Source organism: Priapulus caudatus, unplaced genomic scaffold (assembly GCF_000485595.1).
Source record: "Priapulus caudatus unplaced genomic scaffold, Priapulus_caudatus-5.0.1 Scaffold18, whole genome shotgun sequence".
NCBI classification, from domain to species: Eukaryota; Metazoa; Priapulida; class Priapulimorpha; order Priapulimorphida; family Priapulidae; genus Priapulus; species Priapulus caudatus.
Window position 1 is genome coordinate 252938 of NW_014577079.1, and position 22932 is coordinate 275869.

At 46.4% G+C, this 22932-nt stretch overlaps 1 protein-coding gene across 2 annotated transcripts in view; it reads left to right on the forward strand.

Annotated features, from left to right (window-relative positions):
- The window catches only part of LOC106811216 (phospholipase D3-like), a 79669-nt gene that overhangs the window by 43489 nt on the left and 13248 nt on the right, over positions 1–22932 (forward strand). Inside the window, exon 2 of one of the 2 annotated variants that reach the window (XM_014814775.1) lies at positions 15157–15425. In XM_014814775.1, the coding sequence (XP_014670261.1) occupies positions 15157–15425 (269 nt within the window). Of the gene's footprint in view, positions 1–12371; positions 12559–15156; positions 15426–22932 lie in introns of both variants that reach the window. The other variant, XM_014814783.1, reaches the window with a different exon arrangement.

Genomic DNA, 22932 nt, shown 5'->3' on the forward strand with positions numbered 1-22932 from the left:
AAATTACGAGCGTTATCATCGCAGAACGCCCGACACCGCCCATCCTGTTCACAAAGCTATTATGTATACCCCGTCAGACCAGGGTGCGTCCTTACTGCGCCTGCCTACGCGACGGAAAATGGGCCAGAGCGCCCGCCAGTCGCCATAAGCGTGGTATTAAGCGTGGTGGAAACGCCAGAGCATCGTGTGTTTTGGTCGCATGGTCGCCAATGATTCGACGATGTCACGGCGTTTGCTTTGAGCGTTTCAAACAAACGCGAACGCGTTCGGCGATTCTGGACTGGAACGCGGTGGGGTCGCACGAAGGTCGCTGCAGACAAGCCGTCGCTAACCATCTCATGAACTGTAGTACACGACGCGAGTACACCGCGTGCCATAAGACGCTGCGAAATGCGTAACCATTGCAACGTGGCGAAGTTCATTGCGATCTGTCTTCATCAATTTGCCGATCTGTTTCATGCCGCAATCTGTCTCGGCCACGGCCACGCCCACCGCGCCTCTGGTAGCCTTAGTTTCTCTGCATCGTGTTTCTACTCAGCAAACGCACCAAACATATACAGTTAAACATTATCTGAAAATTCGATCCAGCTCTCATATAGGTGCGCCGTGAGAACCCCCCCCACCCCCGCCCCCCCCCCCCCCCCCCCCCCCCCCCCCCCCCCCCCCAACAAAACGCCCCCCCCCCAAAATAAAAACCCCCCCCCCCCCCCCCCCCCCCCCCCCCCCCCCCCCCCCCCCTCCCCCAAAAAAATAAAAATAAAAAAAAACCCCCCCCCCCCCCCCCCCCCCCCCCCCCCCCCCCCCCCCCCCCCCCTGGTAGAAACGCCGTGAGGTCGGCCCGTCGCAGGTCGCGCATAAAAACGTAATGAAGAGCGTGGGTAAGAACCCCATGAGCGTGGTGAGAGCTCGCGCGGAACGCCGGTGATTCGCCGTTGCCAAGCCCATAGATTCAATAGTAAAACGCCCATAACGCGCAGGGGAGAGTCGTGGCGGCGCGCCGTGAGACCGCGGTTATGATCGCCATAGGTCGCGGTAAGCAGCGCGTTTTTTCTTTTTTTTTGATCAAGTTTGTGATTATGTTGATGGAACGTTGTTCTCGGCTTGTGTTCATGTTTGCGGGCGACCTCTGTTACATTTCTCTGAGTCGCCGTACGGTCGCGCGGATGCGCTCGCCGCTCCATGCTATGACCTGGGGTTATAAACAAACAGCGCTTGTGTGCTGAGGTGGACTGCCTCCCGATATCCATTTCGTCCACGGCCGCATTAAGCCAAGCGCATAAAGCGCGCGGGAAGACGTCACAACACACAGCTACGTTCATTGCCTAAAGAACAACGAGTTAGCGCGGTCAGGGATTTCGAAATTCTTTAATTTTAAGAAAAACAACATTTTAGCAATGTTCAATGAATGACGCACTCGTTCACTTCCGAAAGCGGGTAAAAATGCCGAATTTTTCCACTTCGATGCAAAATGCATCGGCCGGGCCTTTCATTATTTACGAAAAGCAAACGGTCTCGCCAAACACCTACACGCAGTATAGCTGGTCACGTCGTTGACGCCCCATTTAGTGTCAATCAACGAAGAAGGCGGGGCTTATTCTGATTACGGAGATGCGAAAATGCAACATAAAGGACGCCGTTTTTGTGCCAAAGTTCCAAACTCTATCGTAGGAAACCGTTCTAGCCTAGCAGAATGCCCTAGCTGGTTCTTGAGATCGGCGATTCCGTACCTCAATGGGTACCCACCTTTGAAATTATAACGGAGAGGTGCGGCGTACGCTGTGATTGGAAGACACAAAGTGTCAATCCTCGGCGCGCCTCGGCATCATGGCCGCATCACGTCAAGATGACGCGTGTGTGAGTTATTTAGCAGGCACGCCTACGGCCTACCTTGTGCCCATCTAGTATATACGCAGCTGCACTGCGCGTGGCTGGGCGTGAAAGCATCAGGAGAGTTATGCCTGACGAGATGTAATCATTTGGACTTTTATTTACACAGCCAGTTACCGCTACATTAAAAGCTATACGTCGCAGCTAAGTACACAATCCGCTGCAGCCTGCAGCATTCCGATCAGAAATGCGCTCTATTAGCCGAGCCTGTGCGATGAGTGAGTGAGCGAGCGCGAACACATTTATAGGTCGCTTTAATGCTGGCGACATACACCGGCCGCGGCTTATAACCACGGAAGAGCTTTTCACTGGACGCGCATCAGCACGTGTTTAATGGCTACGTAGCTGGTAACGCGGCTATAACACTTCAGCTCCTGCATGGTGAATCGAGAGGCGGGGAGAAGTGTGTGTTCGCGCGCGTGCGTGCGTGCGTGCGTGCGCGCGCGTGTACGTGTATCGGCTCGTGCTAGTATACCGCGCGTGTGAAGTCAGCGCCGGTATCACCGTTTGATTGGTCGAAGCGACGCCGCGCATATGTTAGCGCGGGGGGGGGGGGGCGTTTAAAGCGTAAATACAGGCGAGAAGCCGATGCGATGAGGTTAAGCCACACACTCCCCGCCAGGAGTGAGCACAGCGAGTGAATTACCGATTCCGTTACACTTGGACTTTCCGCGAAGTCTCGCGAAGCTAACGCGTCGCAACACTCGAAGACTGCAATCATGAAGTACTACATGTATACGGTATGAAATCGCAAAAATGGTTCTTCGAGAGTGTGTACCGTCCGTATACGTACTCGAGTTGCATTAGCAATTGCTTGATTTATGTGTTGCACACTGTGTCTGAGAGTGCTCACAGGTAAGCGAGGAAAAATTATTTTTATGGAAGTGGTTAATATGTCGTAGGGCTTCAGGCGCATAAATCGGTGCACTCGGCGGCGATTTTTGTGGTTTCTGGTGGGGTTGTGCACTTTTGGATCTTTATTGTGATATTCGGATAAAATTTGAGGCGTTTGGGATGATGTTTATTAATTTTCGGGTGATATTTGGGCGAAATTACCCGTCTGGTACCTATTTATACCCTATTATTACCTTATTTATACTTGTGAGCATCAGTCATTCTGCGAAATAGCTGCCGAATAAATTAGTATAGCATTTACGTTGTTGTTGTTGTTGTTGTTTTCGTCGTTGTCGTCGTTGTCGTCGTCGTCGGTGTCGTCGTCGTCGTCGTCGTCGTCATCGTTGTCGTACTTGTTGGCATACTTATGTGCGGTGGGCTAGCTGCTCTATATACACAATCTATACACATTGTTGATAAGCTTCCATTTTATTCTAAGAAGGTTCTATTGTGAGGACGCGGTTATTGTTCCTCGTTCTCTCTGACGCACGAGCTCGTGGCGTATGGCAGGGTGGCGCTACAGTCACGCTCTCTTATAGTGCGAACAGGCGTCCGAACTGGCGTGGACTTTACGTGTGTCAAGCGTAAGCAAGCCTTCGAAGTGCCTGCGCTATTTAGCAGTGCAGCAGTTCCCGAACTACAACCTTCATAAGTTCTCGTTTTCGAAATGATTATTATTGCACACACACACACACACAGACGCGCTCGTGTGCTTTCGTTGTGTTTCGAGCGAGGTCTCGCGATACGTTTCCCGTTCTCTCCAAGGCACGCGCCTAATGTTTCCTTCTCTCTCTCTCTCCTCTCTCTGCTCTCTCTCTCTCCTCTCTCTCTCTCTCGTTCATCTCCCTCTCGCTCTTTGTCGCGTTTCTTTACTTTCTCTCTCTCATCTCGCCTTTTAAGCTTCAGCGTGGACCGTCCAATCATGATATGCATTCAATTGCAACTCCGTTGGCTAATTCCTGTATTGCTTCGTTGTTCTCCCGCGCTCTCTATCTTTCTCCTTATTACTCTCGCTCTCTCTTCTCTCTCTCTCTCTCTCATCTCGTCTCTTATCTCGTCTCGTCTCTCTCTCTCTCTCTCGTCGTGCTCTCGCTGCTTTCTCTCCTCGGGATTCTTCTTCTCTCTCTCTCTCCTTCTCTTTCTCTCTCGTCATTCTTCTCTCTCTCTTTCCTCTCTCTCCTCTCTTCCTCCTCTCTCTCTCTCTCTCTCTCATCTCGTTTGAACACGTTAAATACGTTGAACACAGTTGAACACATTGAACACATTAGAACACATTGAACAGTGGTTAACGATGTCGCTTTGACCGTGTTCGAGGTGAGGCCCGCGACTCGGCCATCATCGAACGCGTGTGAGATTGGGAGTGGTCGACAACGAAGATGGGCGAGAGCGACCGAAACGCGCGGCAAGAAGCGCGGTGCGCCCTGCAGGCTGCTGCGGGCGTCGTGGTGCCCATCTGCATCATCATCATCGATATCGGCCTCGTCGTCGTCTTTCCGGCTGATCTCGGAGCTGGAAGCGGCATGCGCAAACGTGATAGAGGCCGACGGCCGAAGCACTGCTGGCGGCTGTCGCAGCAGCACCGCTGCTCGGCGCCTGCGTTGTGAGTCATCCGGTCATCGTGCGTCGTCAGTATCATCGTCAGTGCAACGGCCATTCGTCCCACCGTCATCGTTCGTTCCTGTTCATATTAGTTTGTAGCTTATAATGTTAGTCGGTTGCCTTAGTGCAGTGTCGTCGTCATGAGTTTGTCAGGGGTCGATAGCCATCGGCCACCGTCGATTCGTCGCTTTCCTTAATGATTAGTCTATGTAAGTAATAATGTCTAGTGCGGTTGCCCGATTGTTAGTCACTTGTGTAGGTTTTGTAGTTCGTTACTCTGTGCGCGTGCGCGGCGTGCCGTGCGTGCGTGCGGCTTGTGTGCCGTGGGGTGTGTGTGCGCGCGGCATGTCTGTCGTTACCCTAATGTAGGGTGATGGTCGTGTGTTCATTGGTTGTGTGTTTTACTCACGGTCGTGGCTCTTCAGTGGCGCCGCAGGATAGAAGCACTTGGAAGCACAAGTGCTTCAGTAAATTTTGGTTAAACAATTTTGTTCCTACATTTTGTCTTAAATCCTGTCGCAAGACTCGACCAGATTGCGATCTCCAGAGTCTACCATTCAAAAAATTTGCGAGGGGGCGGATGCCCAGACCGCCCCTAGCATCAGCGCTGGCTTCGGCGCTTGCTGTTTATTATCACTGAGGATTTTATCCTTCTGGTGCTCTCACTTCTTAAGACCTGTCGGGGCCAGTGGCGGCTGCTTGTCCATGTAAATCTTGTTACTTTGTGGATCGGTGAGTCATTTGCGTGTGTTTGTTGTCGAGCAAGATGTCAGCCATAGAATAAGCCAGGGCTCTTTGTTTCGGTTGCGTGCCAAAAGTCATTAAACTACGCTTGTGTTTATGGTAAGGGGTGTTATGATGTGTGTACAGCGCGTGTATACGTTGCGCTTTTTGTGTGAGTAGTTAAGTAGCGTCGCTATTGGAGTGATGATGATCGCACGCCAGGTCTGTGTTAAGCTAAGCTATGTGATAAGCTACAAGAATTTGTGTGTTGCTCCGTAAATTATGCGATGGTCCTGTCGCTATTACCTGCGTACATATTGTCACGTCTCGGTAAGCCTGTGCTTTTTATTAGCTGCCACCGCCTTTGTGTACATCAATGTTACAACCTGTATAGTACGTAGTAGAACGTTAGAGAGTACATAAAACTTGTTTCGTGCTTTGATATTACATAATGATATACAAGACGCTAATAATAAATGTAGTATGTACAATATATACAATGTATTGTGTTATGTAATAATAATACATGTATTTATTAGGCTTTGAGATTAGAAGAAGGGAGAGCGTACCATCGGTGAAATCGCTTGAGCCAGTTCAGTATGCGTAGTAGGTCAATTAATATACTTTTCCCGTGTGATTTTGACGATTCTTTGCAGTATTACTAGATCACTGTTCTCCTTGTTAATATAAAACAAACCATGTCCTACGTGCCTCTACGCGGAGATATTAGCGGTGAAAATCTGGTTTTCGCCGAAAACCGACTCAGAATCAGTCAGTACTGCGACTGTCTCTCGTTCTTGTGCATGTATGTTCGCTCGGGTCGCCGCGTGTAGCGGGAGTCGGATACGGTATGTGCTACCCAGCGTTACTAATCAGCAGAGATAGACTAATAGGGTAAAGGGGATTACTAATCCTGTCCAGCGTAAGGGCGGGTCATCACCATGGCGGATAATAACAAGACGTTTTGGTGAGTAATGGGCTGCGGGTCAATGACTGAAGGATGTCCGGGAGAAAAGCGCGATCATAGAGGAAAAGTAAATTTCATCTGGTCACATGATATGACGGAAACAGAGAAGTTGTACCGAGCTATCGCGGCAGAACGGGAGGGACAGTCGCAGTACTGATGATCTGGAGTCGGTATTTCGGCGAAAATACCAGATTTCACCGCTCATTATCTCAGCGTAGGGGATCGTGAAAGGACAAGCAGTATTGTTGATATTAGCAGTAGGATGCTAGATCAATACATACTGGTCAAAGATCCTTCAATTCATTATGTGACTGATCAAAGAATCGTCACAAATAAAAACGGGGGAAGTTTATTATCGTCGCACTTCAATACTGCAACATGGCTTTCCAGCATGTCACGTTCGTTACGCCTCTCTTCTTTATCACGCTTTGATTTCAGATATATGTGTCGTCCGATTAGAGGTTGTGTATAGACCTAATATACGCAATTTACGAAGCGTTGCGCAAGGTGCGCGAGATACGCTTCCTATCGTTGTAAGTGCGGATATATTATAGATCGGAGGGCTATAATGACAAATTTCAGTCATTAGCATTCAGCGGGAGGTTGACATGTCAGATTGTGATTGTCATTATGACGAATTGTCAATAATGACATTTGTCATCTTACGCTCCTGAATATATATATATTATATGTATAATTATGTATGCACGGTGGCCGTCATATCGCCTTCGGAGTGCGGTGTGTGTTATAAATGCACCGGTGGTGTGTCTGGATCGTCAACAAAACGCCCGTCGAGTAGCAGCCAGGTATAGAGCAGCAGCGAACCTCCAGCGCGCCGTCTGCCATCATATGATTGTGACTCTCTGGAGTGTCGCGAGTTCTTTTTATCGGCTGCGTCATGACGCGCGCAGCCGATAAGAGAGAAAGAGGCGGGCTGGAACCGAGAGGGGGAGAAAGAGAGAGCGAGAGAGGGGGGAGGGGTGAGAAAGAGAGAGGCAGACGAGAGAGGGGAGGGGGGAAAGAAGAGAGCGAGATGACGAGAGGGGGCGCGCCAGTGGCGCGTGAGTGCGAGGGATGTAGACCCGCAAGCAGCAAGAAGAGCATATCGACTGCGGGAGGAGAGCGAGGATAGAGAGAAGTGAGAGAGAGAGAGGAGAGAGGAGAGAGAGAGAGAGAGAGAGACGAGCAGTGAAGGAGAGAGAGAGAGGAGAGAGAGAGAGGAGAGAGAGAAAGAAAGAGCGAGAGAGATGAGAGGGGCGAGACCAGAGAGCGAGAGAGAGCGCGGCAAACGAGTTAGTGAGACAGGGACGAGAGCGCGCTAGCGAAGCTTCTCAAAAAGCCGTTTAAAGCATTTTAGCGGGATCCGCGATGTTTTTAGCGACTGCTGCGCTGATGAATGAGTACGAGTGAGAGGTTAGCCGCTGATGCAAACGTATACAGACTCAGGAGTCGGATCCAATATAGGACTATTGTAAGTCCTGAGTACGTCCTACAGGTGGACTAGCCGACGTTCGGCGACAACTGACTGCAAGCAATGTAGTTATGTGAAAAGGCGCAGGTCGAAAGTGCGAGCGAAAAACACGATGTCAAAAAAAAATGGGGCGCAAAACAGTACGCAAATGCGCGGTTGATCGCTTGGTAGGTTTAACTTTTTTTTTTACATCGCGGGCATAGGATCGCGCTTTTCGCATATGGAGAAATCGCCGCTTGGATTGCTAGCCACCATACTGAGCACTCCCTATAATTCAGCTTCCTATACGGTAAAATGGACCATGTCAAGGAAATCAATCGAAGGATGGAGGATTTATAATCGGAACTGTGGGAACTTGCGTGGCAATGTGCACGACGCCGCATTGCGGATTGATGTCAAACAGTATCGCTGCCCGCGGATATAAGTAATGGGCTCAGGACGTGCTGCAGACATTAATCTAACAGTAAGTCTACTGACTGACAGTTCGAGGCTAAATGTATTTAGCGATGGAGATGTTCTGAACAAGATGTCGGTCTAGCTGCGTTTACGTCGCGGAGCAAATCGAAGGAAAAATACTAGTGTCGGCCACTTAGCAGAGAACATTTGCAACTTGCCAGTGACGTCCGCGGCAACCGCGCACGTCCTCCTCACACCAACACACAAACACACACACACACCAACCACACACAACACAACACACACACACACACACACAGAAGACAGACGAGACACAACACACACACAACACACACCACACGCACACACACACACAACACTCACACACACAGCACACCACACACACACACACACAACACACACCACACACACACACACACACACAACACCCACAACACACACACTCACACACACACACACACTCACACACACCACACACCACTCACAACCACACACGCGGCTAGTATTCAATGGTAGGCCTTCTGGCCATTGCATGCACTTCACCTTTATGAACGACTACTCTCACAATTATGAGTTGTTCGCAGCGTGGTCTATCTCGGTGCGTTTCCGATGGTTGTAGCGACTCGCCGTTGAGGAGACCATTCCAGTGGATGAGGATGACTGGCACCGGTGCGCGTCATATGCCGGTTTTAATTTTAGGGGTAATAATTAAGCACTGTCACGGTCCGGTACTTGCTGCGCGCAGAGCGGGAGACTGGTTAGCATTATGTAGCTGATTATGCATGCTTAATAATATCTAATATATTATTATACTATATATATATACCTATGAGTTCCGCGTTTGATAGATATATAGTCCAATTAACCAGTCAGCGCAAGACTTCTTCCTGCATGGAGTCACTCTTGTCGCGCGTTTATCCAACATACACGGCATTGTTTGATGTCGGGTCTCTGCTGATAGTGTGGACATCTGCTTGCATGCTCTGCAATGAAATAGTTTCCGGATATCATCGTTGTTAAACGGTAAGGACGTCGTCAGATCAGACGTTTCTTCGTTGTGTCTTTTAAACAGTCGCATTTTATTGGCTGCGTCGTTAATAGTATTATTATAGATTTACTTCTTATTATTCGATACTTTTTATATTAATTATATGTATTATATGATATATGCCGTCCAATATGAACGATGTAGCATCTCTTACAGATTATCCTGCAAAGCCGAAGAAGAATTATTTTATCAGCGCGCTACCACCTACTGAATTATAACCAGCCAGATTTTCCTTTGTCCTAATATCTGGCTATTGCTGCTGGGAACTCCCACTGCTGTTAAGTAGGGCATTAGGAAAAGAATGGCAGCAATCAACTACTGTTGGCTTCTTTGCTGTCAGTTCATTTGGGACCGCTGTCCGAGTGAGCTTTGTAGTGTGACAAGTGCGTGCTTGTCGTGTTGCTGTGTGCGCGTGCGGGCGTGTGTTTGTGTGTGCGTGAGCGTGAGGGTGTGTGCGTGTGTGCGTGCGTGCGGGCGTGTGTTTGTGTGTGCGTGCGTGTGTGGGTGTGTATGTGCGTGCGTTTGCGTGCATACGTGTGCGTGCGTTTGCGTGCATACGTGTGCGTGCGTGCGTGTGTGCGCGCGTTTGTGTGTGTGTGTGTGTGTGTGTGTGTGTGTGTGTGCGTGTGTGTATGTGTGTGCGTTCGCGATCGCAGACCGATGACATTATACGAAGTAAGATATCGTGTCTCGCCTCGAGCATCTCCGTCAGATTGTTTCCGAAGATATTGTGTCACTTCGGGCGTTTCCGTGAGACATTCGTCCTTCTAGTGTAATTTCCCCTCCTCTCGCACGTGATAATACCATAAGCTAATAATACATTATACACTTTAAGGTATTATTACCCTTTGATAAATTGATAATACTCGGTGTAAAAGAGCAATCGATCGTGGAAAGTTTTTGGATGACAAGAACCGCTCGCGCTTTAAACCAAGTGAAATATAACGCTGTCAAGTGGCCGCAACTAGCAGCGAATTCGCATTCTAGTTACTGCAATGTCAAGGTGCCTAATTAGCTTTCTGGTATATATTCAAGTGCGTTCGGTTCAACGTGTACCGCCGTTAATTAAAAGGGAAAAAACTACCATTTCTGATATTATTGTGAATCATAAGTATCTTGCCGTGACTCGGATCTGTTGTTGTGCGACGTTTAAAATAATTACGCATGCAGCGTCAACATCAAATTGCTTATTAGATAGATACTCGGTCTGTTTCTCCGAACCCATCGTGAAATACGAGCGTTTCTCGCTAGTATTTCTGCGAAGCGTTATTAGTCCGTGAAGAAGCATTCATGCAGCCTCACGACGACGGGCACTCAAGGATCTGGAGTATTGTAGGCAATGTTAGCGAGAAAAGCGCTCTCAGACTGCTGAGCTTATGTTTACGCTCGCACGAGCTGAGTAATAAAAGCGGATCGTCGTCAAAACACTATCGCTGGTATTAAAGCGTGGATTATGCAACATTCATGCACCTTTTACGTGCACTCTGCGCGCTATCCCACGAGAGTCTGCCAGCTCTCGGCGCATGCGTGGCGCCCGAGACCCGTGCATACAGAGGGGCCGTTTTCAGAAACATCTGAACAATATACACGATAACGATTAGTGTCGTTAATGGAAAAGTTTACGACTCGGACTGATATTACGACGAAATATTGCCGGTCTCTCCTCCCCAGGTTTCTGAAATATATATGGGCGGACATACAAGTGAAAGGCTGCATGTCTAAAATTTCCTGGAATCGCGGTTATGTCTTATATCATCGTACAGCCATCGCTGCTTTTATCTCGCTGCGCGCCAAGCCGATGTTAATATAGAAATATGGGGAACACTCTCGAACATAATATGAGCGTACAAGGAAGAGCTGACAAGCACATCGACCGCGCAGGCACGTATGGATTGTTAGAAGAGGATGTGGAATTTCTCCACACAGGGATCGTGTTCAAAACACGACACTCAGTGTGTGAGCACCACTAAAGCTCTCTCTCGCTCTCGCTCTCGAATGGCCAGATCGAGTTTCTCGTGGCGCCAGTAGGAGTACCGCATAGTCTCTTCACCTTGCCGACTTTAATGATGAGATCGTAACAGAATACCTGGTGTAAGTTATCCGGGATAAAGCGGTGTCCGTCTAGCGCATTATGTACGTTGAGCCATTGTTCCTAGACCATGTAGTGACGATACATTCCTTTTAGGTTGTATTATCCTGCCTTTAAGCTCATCGCAGTATTGAGTTTTTGTGAACTTGACTATTACTTTTGCGCATTTCGTACGTAAAATGCGTTTTTAAAATAAAATTTCATCATTCAAAAAAATCGGTTCATGCACTAACGTGATATTTAGGCGGTCCATCTGCTTATGAAGGATCTATCGCTCATGTGATAAAACCTGAGATCGATCGATCGATCTCGGATGAGATCGTGAGATTATAATCTCGTCTAGTGTATGATCTACGTCGCATTCGTAGTTAGACATCGCAGAATGATGTACGTAGTTAGATATATGCAGGGGCGGTTAGCTGTATATATAGCTTTTATATTAGCATATAGTGTCTATATATAGACGTTCGCTCTGCTGCAGCGTGCGACAGAGTGAAGGGTTTCATATAATCTAATCATATAATAGGTGTAACTAGTGTTGAATGGTGCTTCGTTCATAAGCAATCTTCGCTATCGGCGTGCTTTGACGAATATAAGGAAAATATCCCTGAGCACTGAATAGTATGTTTTATGTGAAGCCTCCTGATTGCAATTTCGCAGAAGCTGGCGCAGTTTATGACACACGTACACCATATTCAGTGAAACAGTTAAAGCGCGTGGCAAATTTCTCTCGGATACTTCTCAAGCCAGCAAACTTAATTGCTTTGCTTTTGCTACTATCGTGGGGGATTGTAATAACTCTGTTACAATCATTATATTACTTACGTTAATGTTAACACTATACCGGTTGATCGCCAGTATGGTACCATAATTATGATTATTAGATATATCATAGATTATATGATAGCCTGAGATAAGAATGATGATGTGACGATAAGAGGAATAAGAAACAATTAAGTCTCTTAGTCATAGCAAAATAAATCATTTATCAATAGATCTCTCATATATATATATATATTTATTTATTTATTTATTACACATCAGCATCAGGAGCTAATAATGACAAATCATTATTAGCTCCTGATCAGCATATAATTAGATCAGGCTTTTATCTTTTTATAATTATACGAATTGTGGTGAGGGGAATGTGTGTAAGGTTATTCATACGATTGTAGCACGAACGTATGTAGACTGGAGCATATTCAGTGTGCACATAGATTAATTGCCGCCGCAAGGAAGAAGAAACGAAGGTCAAATACCTGTTCCCATCTTGCAGACTCACTCTGGTCGAGAGCATCCCGGAAAACATGACGTTCGACTCACGGCACAGGTCGCACGTGTCCGTCTTCGAGGGCTGGATGACCTTACTTGACCTTGCAGAGGAGAGCATAGATATAGCCTCTTCCTACTGGACGCTCAGAGGGTCTGATGTTCCACAGGTGAAGGATCCCTCATCGTGGCAGGTAGGCAGACGAACAGTCTGTGTTCTGATTATAGATAACATGGAACATGGAACATAGAAGATGGGATACTATAAGGAGTGTATAATGTAGACTATATTATATAATTAATATAGTCTATTTTATACACTCCTGATACTATGATGTCGCCAAACGTTGTAATAAAAAGCACTGGCCACGTGTCACGTAAGAGCACGGCATTGGAACAGACGTGTACGTTCTTTTATATACAGGTGTCCGTACTGGAGGGGTAGATTCACGGCATAACTGCTACTCTATAGGAACAAGGTAAAGATGTCCTTTATATACAGGTGTCCGTACTGGAGGGGTAGATTCACGGCATAACTGCTACTCTATAGGGACAAGGTAAAGATGTCCTTTATATACAGGTGTCCGTTCTACAGAGTTGCTTGCACTGTATTACTGTCACTCATGGGAAATGGCAAAAGGTCATTTATAGAAAGCTCTCCGTTGTATGGAGGTGACCGCTAATAGAGGTTTGACTGTAGTATGACAGGCTCTTTGTAAAACGTTTTAATATTATGATATGTAAGCTGTAATGTGTGCAAGTTGACGTTTTTGCAATCAGCATTTCTAATGTCTTGATAATGATGTGAGAAACAGTTTGGCTATAAACGTTCACTTATACTTGTAGACTGTGTGAATGATACACGTTATTTTTTAGAGAGTAATGGTGTTATTTATTTAGAATTTAATTCTTGAAAGCAAATAAAATGTAATGCACATTTAAACGATTTCCTCGTCGTCTATTTGGGGAAATTTGGATTGGCTACTTTATTATGAATACGAATGTTTCCAATTCGGCAATTTTTTTATTTCATAATACTTAAAAATATTTAAGAGATATACATGCTTATGCGTACACATATATACATATAATTACGAGTATATGATGTTATCCTAGTACACTAATGCCATCGAGATTCATGTCTAATCTCACGCGATCCTTCGCTGATGCTACTTCTAGATAAATCCTTGTAGTTAACCCCTTGAGCTTGCATGGATCTATACCAATTATATAATTACATGGAATTGAAGCTGGGTACGTGGTTGCCAGAGAAGGCCTCTTCAGGAATAAGCCTATACGATATGTTTGCTGCTTTAGATGTTATCCGTCTTCTCTACTGATTTATCGCTCGCAATGTTCGGAAGTGCACCCGAGAGGCCACATGTTCAGTATATGCAGCTAGATAGAAACATTCGCTAATGTTGTCTAATGTACGAGAAAGCCCTGTATTCCCAATTGCACGCTGAGATCGATACTAACCTTATTGAAAGCACATCGTATGTAAATTTGCATGCGCGTGTGGGGGCGATCGCGTGTTGTAATTAATTGTTGAGTGCCAGTATCCCCTTGCGACACTCTGCCTAATGCAAATGGACCTACCCAAGTCCATGTCTCCTGCACGTTTGTGACTCCAACTATTCGGCATGGGAATTCTATCTATCCGTGCGTGGTTCCGTGGTTGTGTGCGTGTATGTGTGTGTGTGTGCGTGTGTGTGTGTGTGTGCGTGCGTGCGTGCGTGTGTGTGCGTGCGTGCGTGCGTGCGTAAGTGCGTGCGTGCGTGTGTGATTAATATCAAACGTTATTCGGTAAAACTGTGCTTACTATTCCCGTTATTGCATTACGTGGAAGGAGACTCTCGTACTTGCGTTGTTAGGGCAGCCAACATTCGTTAAGGCAGTCGTGGAGAGACCACCGATTTCACGTACCGTGGTCAAAACAACTCTACGCGTTCCTTGAAGCGCTATGCACAATTGAACTACTCTGCTACTCTTACTAAAATACTACACCGAAAGTTTGTTGCAACGTGAAAGGGCGTTTCTTTTAAATTAGAGATGGGGAACGGAGGGAGGGGCAGAGTCTGGATTTCGATGATTTCAGGGTTCGTTTTGGTTGCTCATCGGAAAAAAATTAATTCTTTAGTTACATTTCCATTCGTTTTTCTTGGTCCCTGACAAAGGTGTTGTATATATTTCCTTGGTGCTTTCTTCTTTCTAGGGGAGGTAAATAGAACTCTCAACAGAAAGAATTAGTGGCAGAGCAGTGATTATACCTAGAGTGTACAACGGAAAAACGGGAAAATAGTGCTATTTCACAACATGATTATTCTACTTTGCCTGCGAGTCTAGAATAATTTAAAACAAAACCAAGCGCTTGTCAATACGATACTCCTAGGCTGAGATATTGGCTCGTAAACTTCCCCTCCCACAGGCCTCACGGCGCCTCGCATACACAATATTATTAGCTCTTGATTATATACTAACTGGCCAGCATGTTGTTATTTATACAATAATTTATAATATTATAGCAAAGGTGTGGTTTATTCATCACCAGTGCCATTTCGCGAGTTAATCACAAGCTAGTGCGATTGAGTGAATATCTCCTGAAATCAAGAGACCTAATGCAGCGCTTCTCAACCGGTGGGCCGCGGCCCACTGGTGGGCCGCGAAGCTCTCTCTGGTGGGCCGCGAACTCGGCCAGAAAAAAAATTAAATACGTTGAACACATTAAACACATTGAACACATTGAACACATTGAACACGTTGTTAACGCCTGTGCTTTGACCGTGTTGCAGGTGAGGCCCCGCGACTCGGCCATCATGAACGCGTTCGAATTGGAGGTGCTGGACAACAAGATGCGAGCGACGAACGCGCTGCAGAAGCGCTCGCCGCTGCAGCGCTGCTGTCGGCCGTCGTGCGTGCCCATCTGCATCATCATCATCATGATCGGCCTCGTCGTCGTCTTTCCGCTCATCTCCGAGCTGGAAGCGGCGCGCGTGAGAGAGGCCGACGCCGAAGCACTGCTGGCGCTGTCGCAGCAGCACCGCTGCTCGGACGCCTGCGTGTGAGTCATCGTCATCGTCGTCGTCAGTATCATCGTCATCGTCGTCGTCAGTATCATCGTCAGTGCCAAGGCCATCGCCACCGTCATCGTCGTTCCTTTCATATTAGTTATGTAGTTATAATGTTAGTCGTTGCCCTTAGTCATTGTCATCGTCATGGTCATTGTCAGTGTCAATGCCATCGCCACCGTCATCGTCGTTTCCTTAATATTAGTTATGTAGTAATAATGTTAGTCGTTGCCCTTAGTCACCTTGTGTAGGTTTTGTAGTTCTTACTCTGTGCGCGTGCGTGCGTGCGTGCGTGCGTGCGTGCGTGCGTGTGTGTGTGTGTGCGCGCGTGTGTCTGTCGTTACCTAATGTAGGTTGGTCGTTTTCATTGCGTTGTGTGTTTTACTCACGGTCGTGCTCTTCAGTGGCGCCCGCAGATAGAAGCACTGGAAGCACAGTGCTTCTAGTAAATTTTGGGTTAAACAATTTTGTTCCTACATTTTGTTCTTAAATCTCTCGCAAGACTCACCAGATTGCATCTCCAGACGTCTACCATTCAAAAAAGTTCAGGGGGGCATGCCCCCAGACCCCCCTAGCATGCAGCGCGCCTAGGGCGCTTGCTTTTTATTATCACTGAGGATTTTATCCTTCTGTGCTTCTACTTTCTTAAGACCTGTGGGCGCCAGTGGCTGCTCTTGTCATGTAACCTTGTTACTTTGTGGATGTTAGTCATTGGCCGTGTGTTGTGTTTGGTCAGCAAGATGTCAGCCATAGTAATAACCAGGTGCTCTTTGCTTTCGGTTCGTTGCCAAAAGCTCATAAACTACAGCTTGTGTTTATGTTAAAGTTGTTTATTATTGTTACAGCGTGTGTATACGTTGCGCTTTTTGTGTGATGTAGTTAATAGGTCGCTATTGCGTAGTGTGATGTAATCGTGTCTGTAGTTAGCTAAGCCTATGTGATAAGCTAAAGAATTTTGTGTGTTGCTCGTAAAATTATGCATGCGTTCACTGTCGCCATCATTACCTGCTACATATTAGTCACGTTCGTTAAGCTGTGCATTTTATTAGTGCCACCGCACTTTGTGTACACTCAAATGTATACAACTGTATATAAGTAGTAGAAACAGTAGAGAGTACATAAAACTTGTTTGTGCTCTTGATATTATAATGATATAAAGAGCTAATAATACATGTAGTATGTACAATATATACAATGTATTGTGTTATGTAATAATACATACATGTATTATTAGCTCTTGATATTATTAAGAAGGAGAGCGTACATCGGTGAAATGCTGAAACCATGTTGCAGTATTAGTCTAATTAATATACTTTCCCCGTGTTATTTTGACGATTCTTTGCAGTATTATTGATCAGCTGTCCTACCTTGTTAATATAAAACAAACCGCATGTCCCTACGATGCCTCTACGCTGAGATAATTAGCGGTGAAAATCTGGTATTTTCGCCGAAAACCGACTCCAGATCAGTCAGTACTGCGACTGTCTCTCGTTTTGTGCACTGTATGTTGCTTCCGGTCGCCGCTGTGTAGCGGTGAGTCGATGCGTTATTGCTACAGCGTTACTACATCCAGCCAAGAGTAGATAATAGATAATAGGGAATTATCTACTCCTGATCCAGCGTAAGGGGCGGGTCATCACCATGGCGATAAATAACAAGACGTTTTTGTGGAGTAATGGCTGCGTCAATGACTGGAAATGCGAGAAAAGATACTAGAAGGAAATTAAATTTCATTGTCAATGAATGACGGAAACACGCGAAGTTTCCCGAAGCTATCGCCAGAACGAGAGACAGTCGCAGTACTGACTGATCTGGAGTCGGTTTTCGGCGAATATACCAGATTTTCACCGCTCATTATCTCAGCGTAGGGGCATCGTAAGGACAAGCGGTTTGTTTTATATTAGCAAGGTAGGACTGCTGATCAATAATACTGGTCAAAGAATTCAAATTCAATTCATGTGACTGATCAAAGAATCGTCAAAATAAAACGGGGAAAGTTTATTAATTCGACTAATACTGCAACATGGTTTCAGCATTTCACCGTTGTACGCTCTCCTTCTTTATACGCTCTTGATATTCAGTATATGTGTCGCGATCAGGTTGTGTATATACTATATACGCAATTTACCGAGGCGTTCGCAATGCGCGAGATACCTTTATCGTTTAACGTGCTGTATATATATATCAGGAGCGTATAATGACAAATTTGTCATTATGACATTTTCAATTGTCATTATTGACATTTTCAATTGTCATTGTCATTATGACATTGTCAATAATGACATTTGTCATTATACGCTCCTGATATATATATATATTATATGTATAATTATATGCACGCGTGGCCGTCATACGCCTTCGAGTGCGGCTGTGTGTTCATAAATGCACCGGTGGTGTTTTCTGGGATCGTCAACAAAACGCCGTCGAGTAGCAGCAGTATAGAGCAGCAGCGGAAGCCTCCAGCGCGCCGTCCTGCATCATATGACATTGTGATCTCTGGAGTGTCGCGAGTTCTTTTTAATCGCTGCGGTCATGACGCGCGCAGCCGATAAGAGAGAAAGAGGCGGGCTGGAACCGAGAGGGGGAGAAAGAGAGAGCGAGAGAGGGGGGAGGGGTGAGAAAGAGAGAGGCAGACGAGAGAGGGGAGGGGGGAAAGAAGAGAGCGAGATGACGAGAGGGGGCGCGCCAGTGGCGCGTGAGTGCGAGGGATGTAGACCCGCAAGCAGCAAGAAGAGCATATCGACTGCGGGAGGAGAGCGAGGATAGAGAGAAGTGAGAGAGAGAGAGGAGAGAGGAGAGAGAGAGAGAGAGAGAGACGAGCAGTGAAGGAGAGAGAGAGAGGAGAGAGAGAGAGGAGAGAGAGAAAGAAAGAGCGAGAGAGATGAGAGGGGCGAGACCAGAGAGCGAGAGAGAGCGCGGCAAACGAGTTAGTGAGACAGGGACGAGAGCGCGCTAGCGAAGCTTCTCAAAAAGCCGTTTAAAGCATTTTAGCGGGATCCGCGATGTTTTTAGCGACTGCTGCGCTGATGAATGAGTACGAGTGAGAGGTTAGCCGCTGATGCAAACGTATACAGACTCAGGAGTCGGATCCAATATAGGACTATTGTAAGTCCTGAGTACGTCCTACAGGTGGACTAGCCGACGTTCGGCGACAACTGACTGCAAGCAATGTAGTTATGTGAAAAGGCGCAGGTCGAAAGTGCGAGCGAAAAACACGATGTCAAAAAAAAATGGGGCGCAAAACAGTACGCAAATGCGCGGTTGATCGCTTGGTAGGTTTAACTTTTTTTTTTACATCGCGGGCATAGGATCGCGCTTTTCGCATATGGAGAAATCGCCGCTTGGATTGCTAGCCACCATACTGAGCACTCCCTATAATTCAGCTTCCTATACGGTAAAATGGACCATGTCAAGGAAATCAATCGAAGGATGGAGGATTTATAATCGGAACTGTGGGAACTTGCGTGGCAATGTGCACGACGCCGCATTGCGGATTGATGTCAAACAGTATCGCTGCCCGCGGATATAAGTAATGGGCTCAGGACGTGCTGCAGACATTAATCTAACAGTAAGTCTACTGACTGACAGTTCGAGGCTAAATGTATTTAGCGATGGAGATGTTCTGAACAAGATGTCGGTCTAGCTGCGTTTACGTCGCGGAGCAAATCGAAGGAAAAATACTAGTGTCGGCCACTTAGCAGAGAACATTTGCAACTTGCCAGTGACGTCCGCGGCAACCGCGCACGTCCTCCTCACACCAACACACAAACACACACACACACCAACCACACACAACACAACACACACACACACACACACAGAAGACAGACGAGACACAACACACACACAACACACACCACACGCACACACACACACAACACTCACACACACAGCACACCACACACACACACACACAACACACACCACACACACACACACACACACAACACCCACAACACACACACTCACACACACACACACACACACACACACCACACACCACTCACAACCACACACACGGCTAGTATTCAATGCGTGGCTTCATGGCCATGCATGCATCTTCCCTTTATGAACGACTGCTTCTCAATTATGAGTTGTTCGCATGTGGGTCATCCGTGCGTTTCCGTGGTTGTAGCGACTCCTTGAGGAGACCATTCCCAGATGAATGACTGCACGCGTGCGGTCACTATGCCGTTTAATTCTTAGGGGTAATAATCTAAGCACTTCACAGGTCCGGTAACTGCTCGCGCGAGCGGGAGACTGTAGCATTATGTAGCTGTATATGCATGTATATAATATCTATATATCTATATATATATATATATATATATAGTTCCGCGTTTATATATATATAGTCCAATTAAAAACAGTCACGCCCAAGCTTCTTCCTGCATGGAGATCCCACCTTTCGCGCTTATCCAACATACACGGCATTTTTGATGGGGTTCTGTGTATGTGGACATCTCTTGCATGTCTGCAATGAAAATAGTTCCGGATAATCACGTTGTACAAAACGGTAAAGGACGTCGTCAAATCAGACGTTTCTTCCGTGTGTTTTTAAACATCGCGTTTTATTGGCTGCGTCGTTAATAGTATTATTATAGATTTACTTCTTATTATTCGATACTTTTTATATTAATTATATGTATTATATGATATATGCCGTCCAATATGACGATGTCGCATTCTGAAGAAATATATATCGCAAAGCCGAAGAAGAATTATTTTATCAGCGCGCTACCACCTACTGAATTATAACCAGCCAGATTTTCCTTTGTCCTAATATCTGGCTATTGCTTGCGATGGGAACTCCACTGCTGGTTAAGTAGGGCATTAGGAAGATGGCAGGCAATCAACTCTGTTGGGCTTCTTTGCTGTCAGTTCATTTGGACGCTGTCGAGTGGAGCTTGTATATATAGTGTGACAACGTGCGTGCTTGTCGTGTGGCTGTGTGCGCGTGCGGGCGTGTGTTTGTGTGTGGTTGAGCGTGAGGCGTGTGTGCCGCTGTGTCGCGTGCGTGCGGGCGTGGTTTGTAGTCGTGCGTGCGTGTGGGGCGGTGTTATGGTGGTGCGTTGGCGCTGCATACGTGTGCGTGGTTTGCGGAAATACGTGGTGCGTGCGTGCGGTCGGCGGCGCGTTTGTGTGTGTGTGCTGTGTGTGGGTGATGTGTGTGTGATGTGTGGTGTGTGTATGTGTGTGCGTTCCCGCGATCGAGGAGCGATGACATATACGAAGAAGATATCGTGTCATCGCCTCGAGCGATCTCCGTCAGAGTTCGTTTTCCGAAGATATTGGTGTCATTCGGGAGTTTCCGTGAGAAATTTCGTCTTCTAGTGTAATTTCCCTCCTCTCGCCACGTGATGAATACATAACGCTAATATACATATAAATACACTTTAAGGTAATTATTACCCTTTGATAAATTGATAACTACTCGGTGGTTAAAAGAGCAAGTCGATGTGGAAGTTTTTGGTATGACAAGGAACGCTCGCGCTTTAACCAAGTGGAAAGTTTAACGCTGTCAAGTGGCCGCAACTAGCGCGTAATTCGCATTCTTAGTTACTGCGAATGTTCAAGGTGCCTAATTAGCTTGCTGGGTATATATTCAAGACGCGTTCGCGAATTTCAACGTGTACCGGCCGTTAAATTGAAAAGGGAAAAAACTACCATTTCTCGATTTGTGAATCATAAGGTATCTTGCGTGACTCGATCTGTTGTGTGACGACGTTTAAAAGAATTACGCATCGGCAGCGTTCAACATCAAATTGCTTATTAGGATAGATACCTCGGTCTGTTTCTTCGAACCATCGTGAATACGCAAGCGTTTTCTCGCTGTATTTCCTGCGAAGCGTTATTAGTCCGTGAAGGAAGCCATTCATGCAGCTCACGACGGCGCGGCACTCAAGGATCTGGAGCTATTGTGGGCAATTGTTAGCGAGAAAAGCGCTTCAGAGCTGCGGTATGAGCTCATGTTTACGCTCGCACGAGCTGAGTAATAAAAGGATCGGTCGTCAAAACACTATCGGTTGGTATCTAACGTGGATTAATGCAACATTCATGCACCTTATTACGTGCACGCTGCGCGCTATCCACGAGAGTCGTGCCAGGCCTCATCTGGCGCTCGGTATTGCGTGGCGCCCGAGACCAGCTGAATACCCCCGAGGCGGCGTTTTCAGAACATGCCGAACAATATACACGATACGATTTATGATCGTTATGGAAAGTTTACGATCGGATGATGATTACGACGCGAAATATGGCCCGGTCTCCTCTCCAGTGTTTCTGAAGTATATGAATGGGCGGACATACAAGTGAAAGGCCTGATGTCTAAAAATTTCCTGAATCGCGGGTTTGTCTTATTATTCAGTCGTACAGCATCGCTGTTTTATCTCGCGCTGAGGCAGCCGATTGTTAATATTGAATATGGGGAATCTCTCGAACCCATATGATGAGCGTTACAGGGAAGAGCTGACAAGACATCGAACCCCGCGCACGGCACGTATGCGATTGTTAGGGAAGAGGATGTTGGAATTTCTCACACAGGGATCGTGCTTCAAAACACGACGGGGCAGTGCTGTGAGCACCACTAAGCTCTCTCTCGACTCTCGCTCTCGAATGGCCAGTCGAGTTTCTGCGTTGGCGCACAGGAGGGTACCGCAGGGAGTCTCTTCACCTTGCCGACTTTACATGATGAGACTCGTAACAGAAATACACTGGTGTAAGTTATGTACGATTGAGCATTGTCCTAGACCATGTAGTGACCGTACATGTCCTTTTAGGTTTTTATCACTGCTCTAAGCTCATCACAGTATGAGTTTTGTGAACAGGTTGAATAGGTCTACTTTTGCGCATTTCGTACGTAAATGCGTTTTTTAAATAAATGTTGACTAAGTTATTGACATCGGTTCATGCACTAACGTGATATTTAGGTGGGCCATTGCTGATGAAGGATCTATCGCCTCATGTGATAAAACCTGGATACGACTCGATCGATCTCAATGAGATCGTGATGAATTGAATTCGTCTTAGTGGTCATGATCTACGTCGCTTCGGTAGTGAGACATCGCAGAATGATGTACGTATTAGTATATGTAGGGGCGGTTAGATGTTATATAGCCTTAATTAGCAATATAGGTCTATATATAGCGTTCGCTCTGCTGCAGCGTGCGACAGAGTGAAGGGTTTCATATAATCTAATCATATAAATAGTGTAATAGTGTGAATGGTCGCTTCGGTCATAAGCGAAAATCATTCGGCTATCGCGCACTTGCTTTTGACGGACATATAAGGAAAATATCCTGAGCACTGGATAGATGCTTTCTGTGAAGCATCCTGTAAGAAATGCATTTCGGCAGAAGTTGGCGCTGTTTTATGACACAGCGTAACTATTCAGTGACAATCGTAAAAAGCGCGGCGTGGCAAATTTCTCTCGATACTTCTCAAGCAGGCAAACCTTAATGGCCTTTGCTTTTGTACTATCGTGGGGATTGTAATAACTCT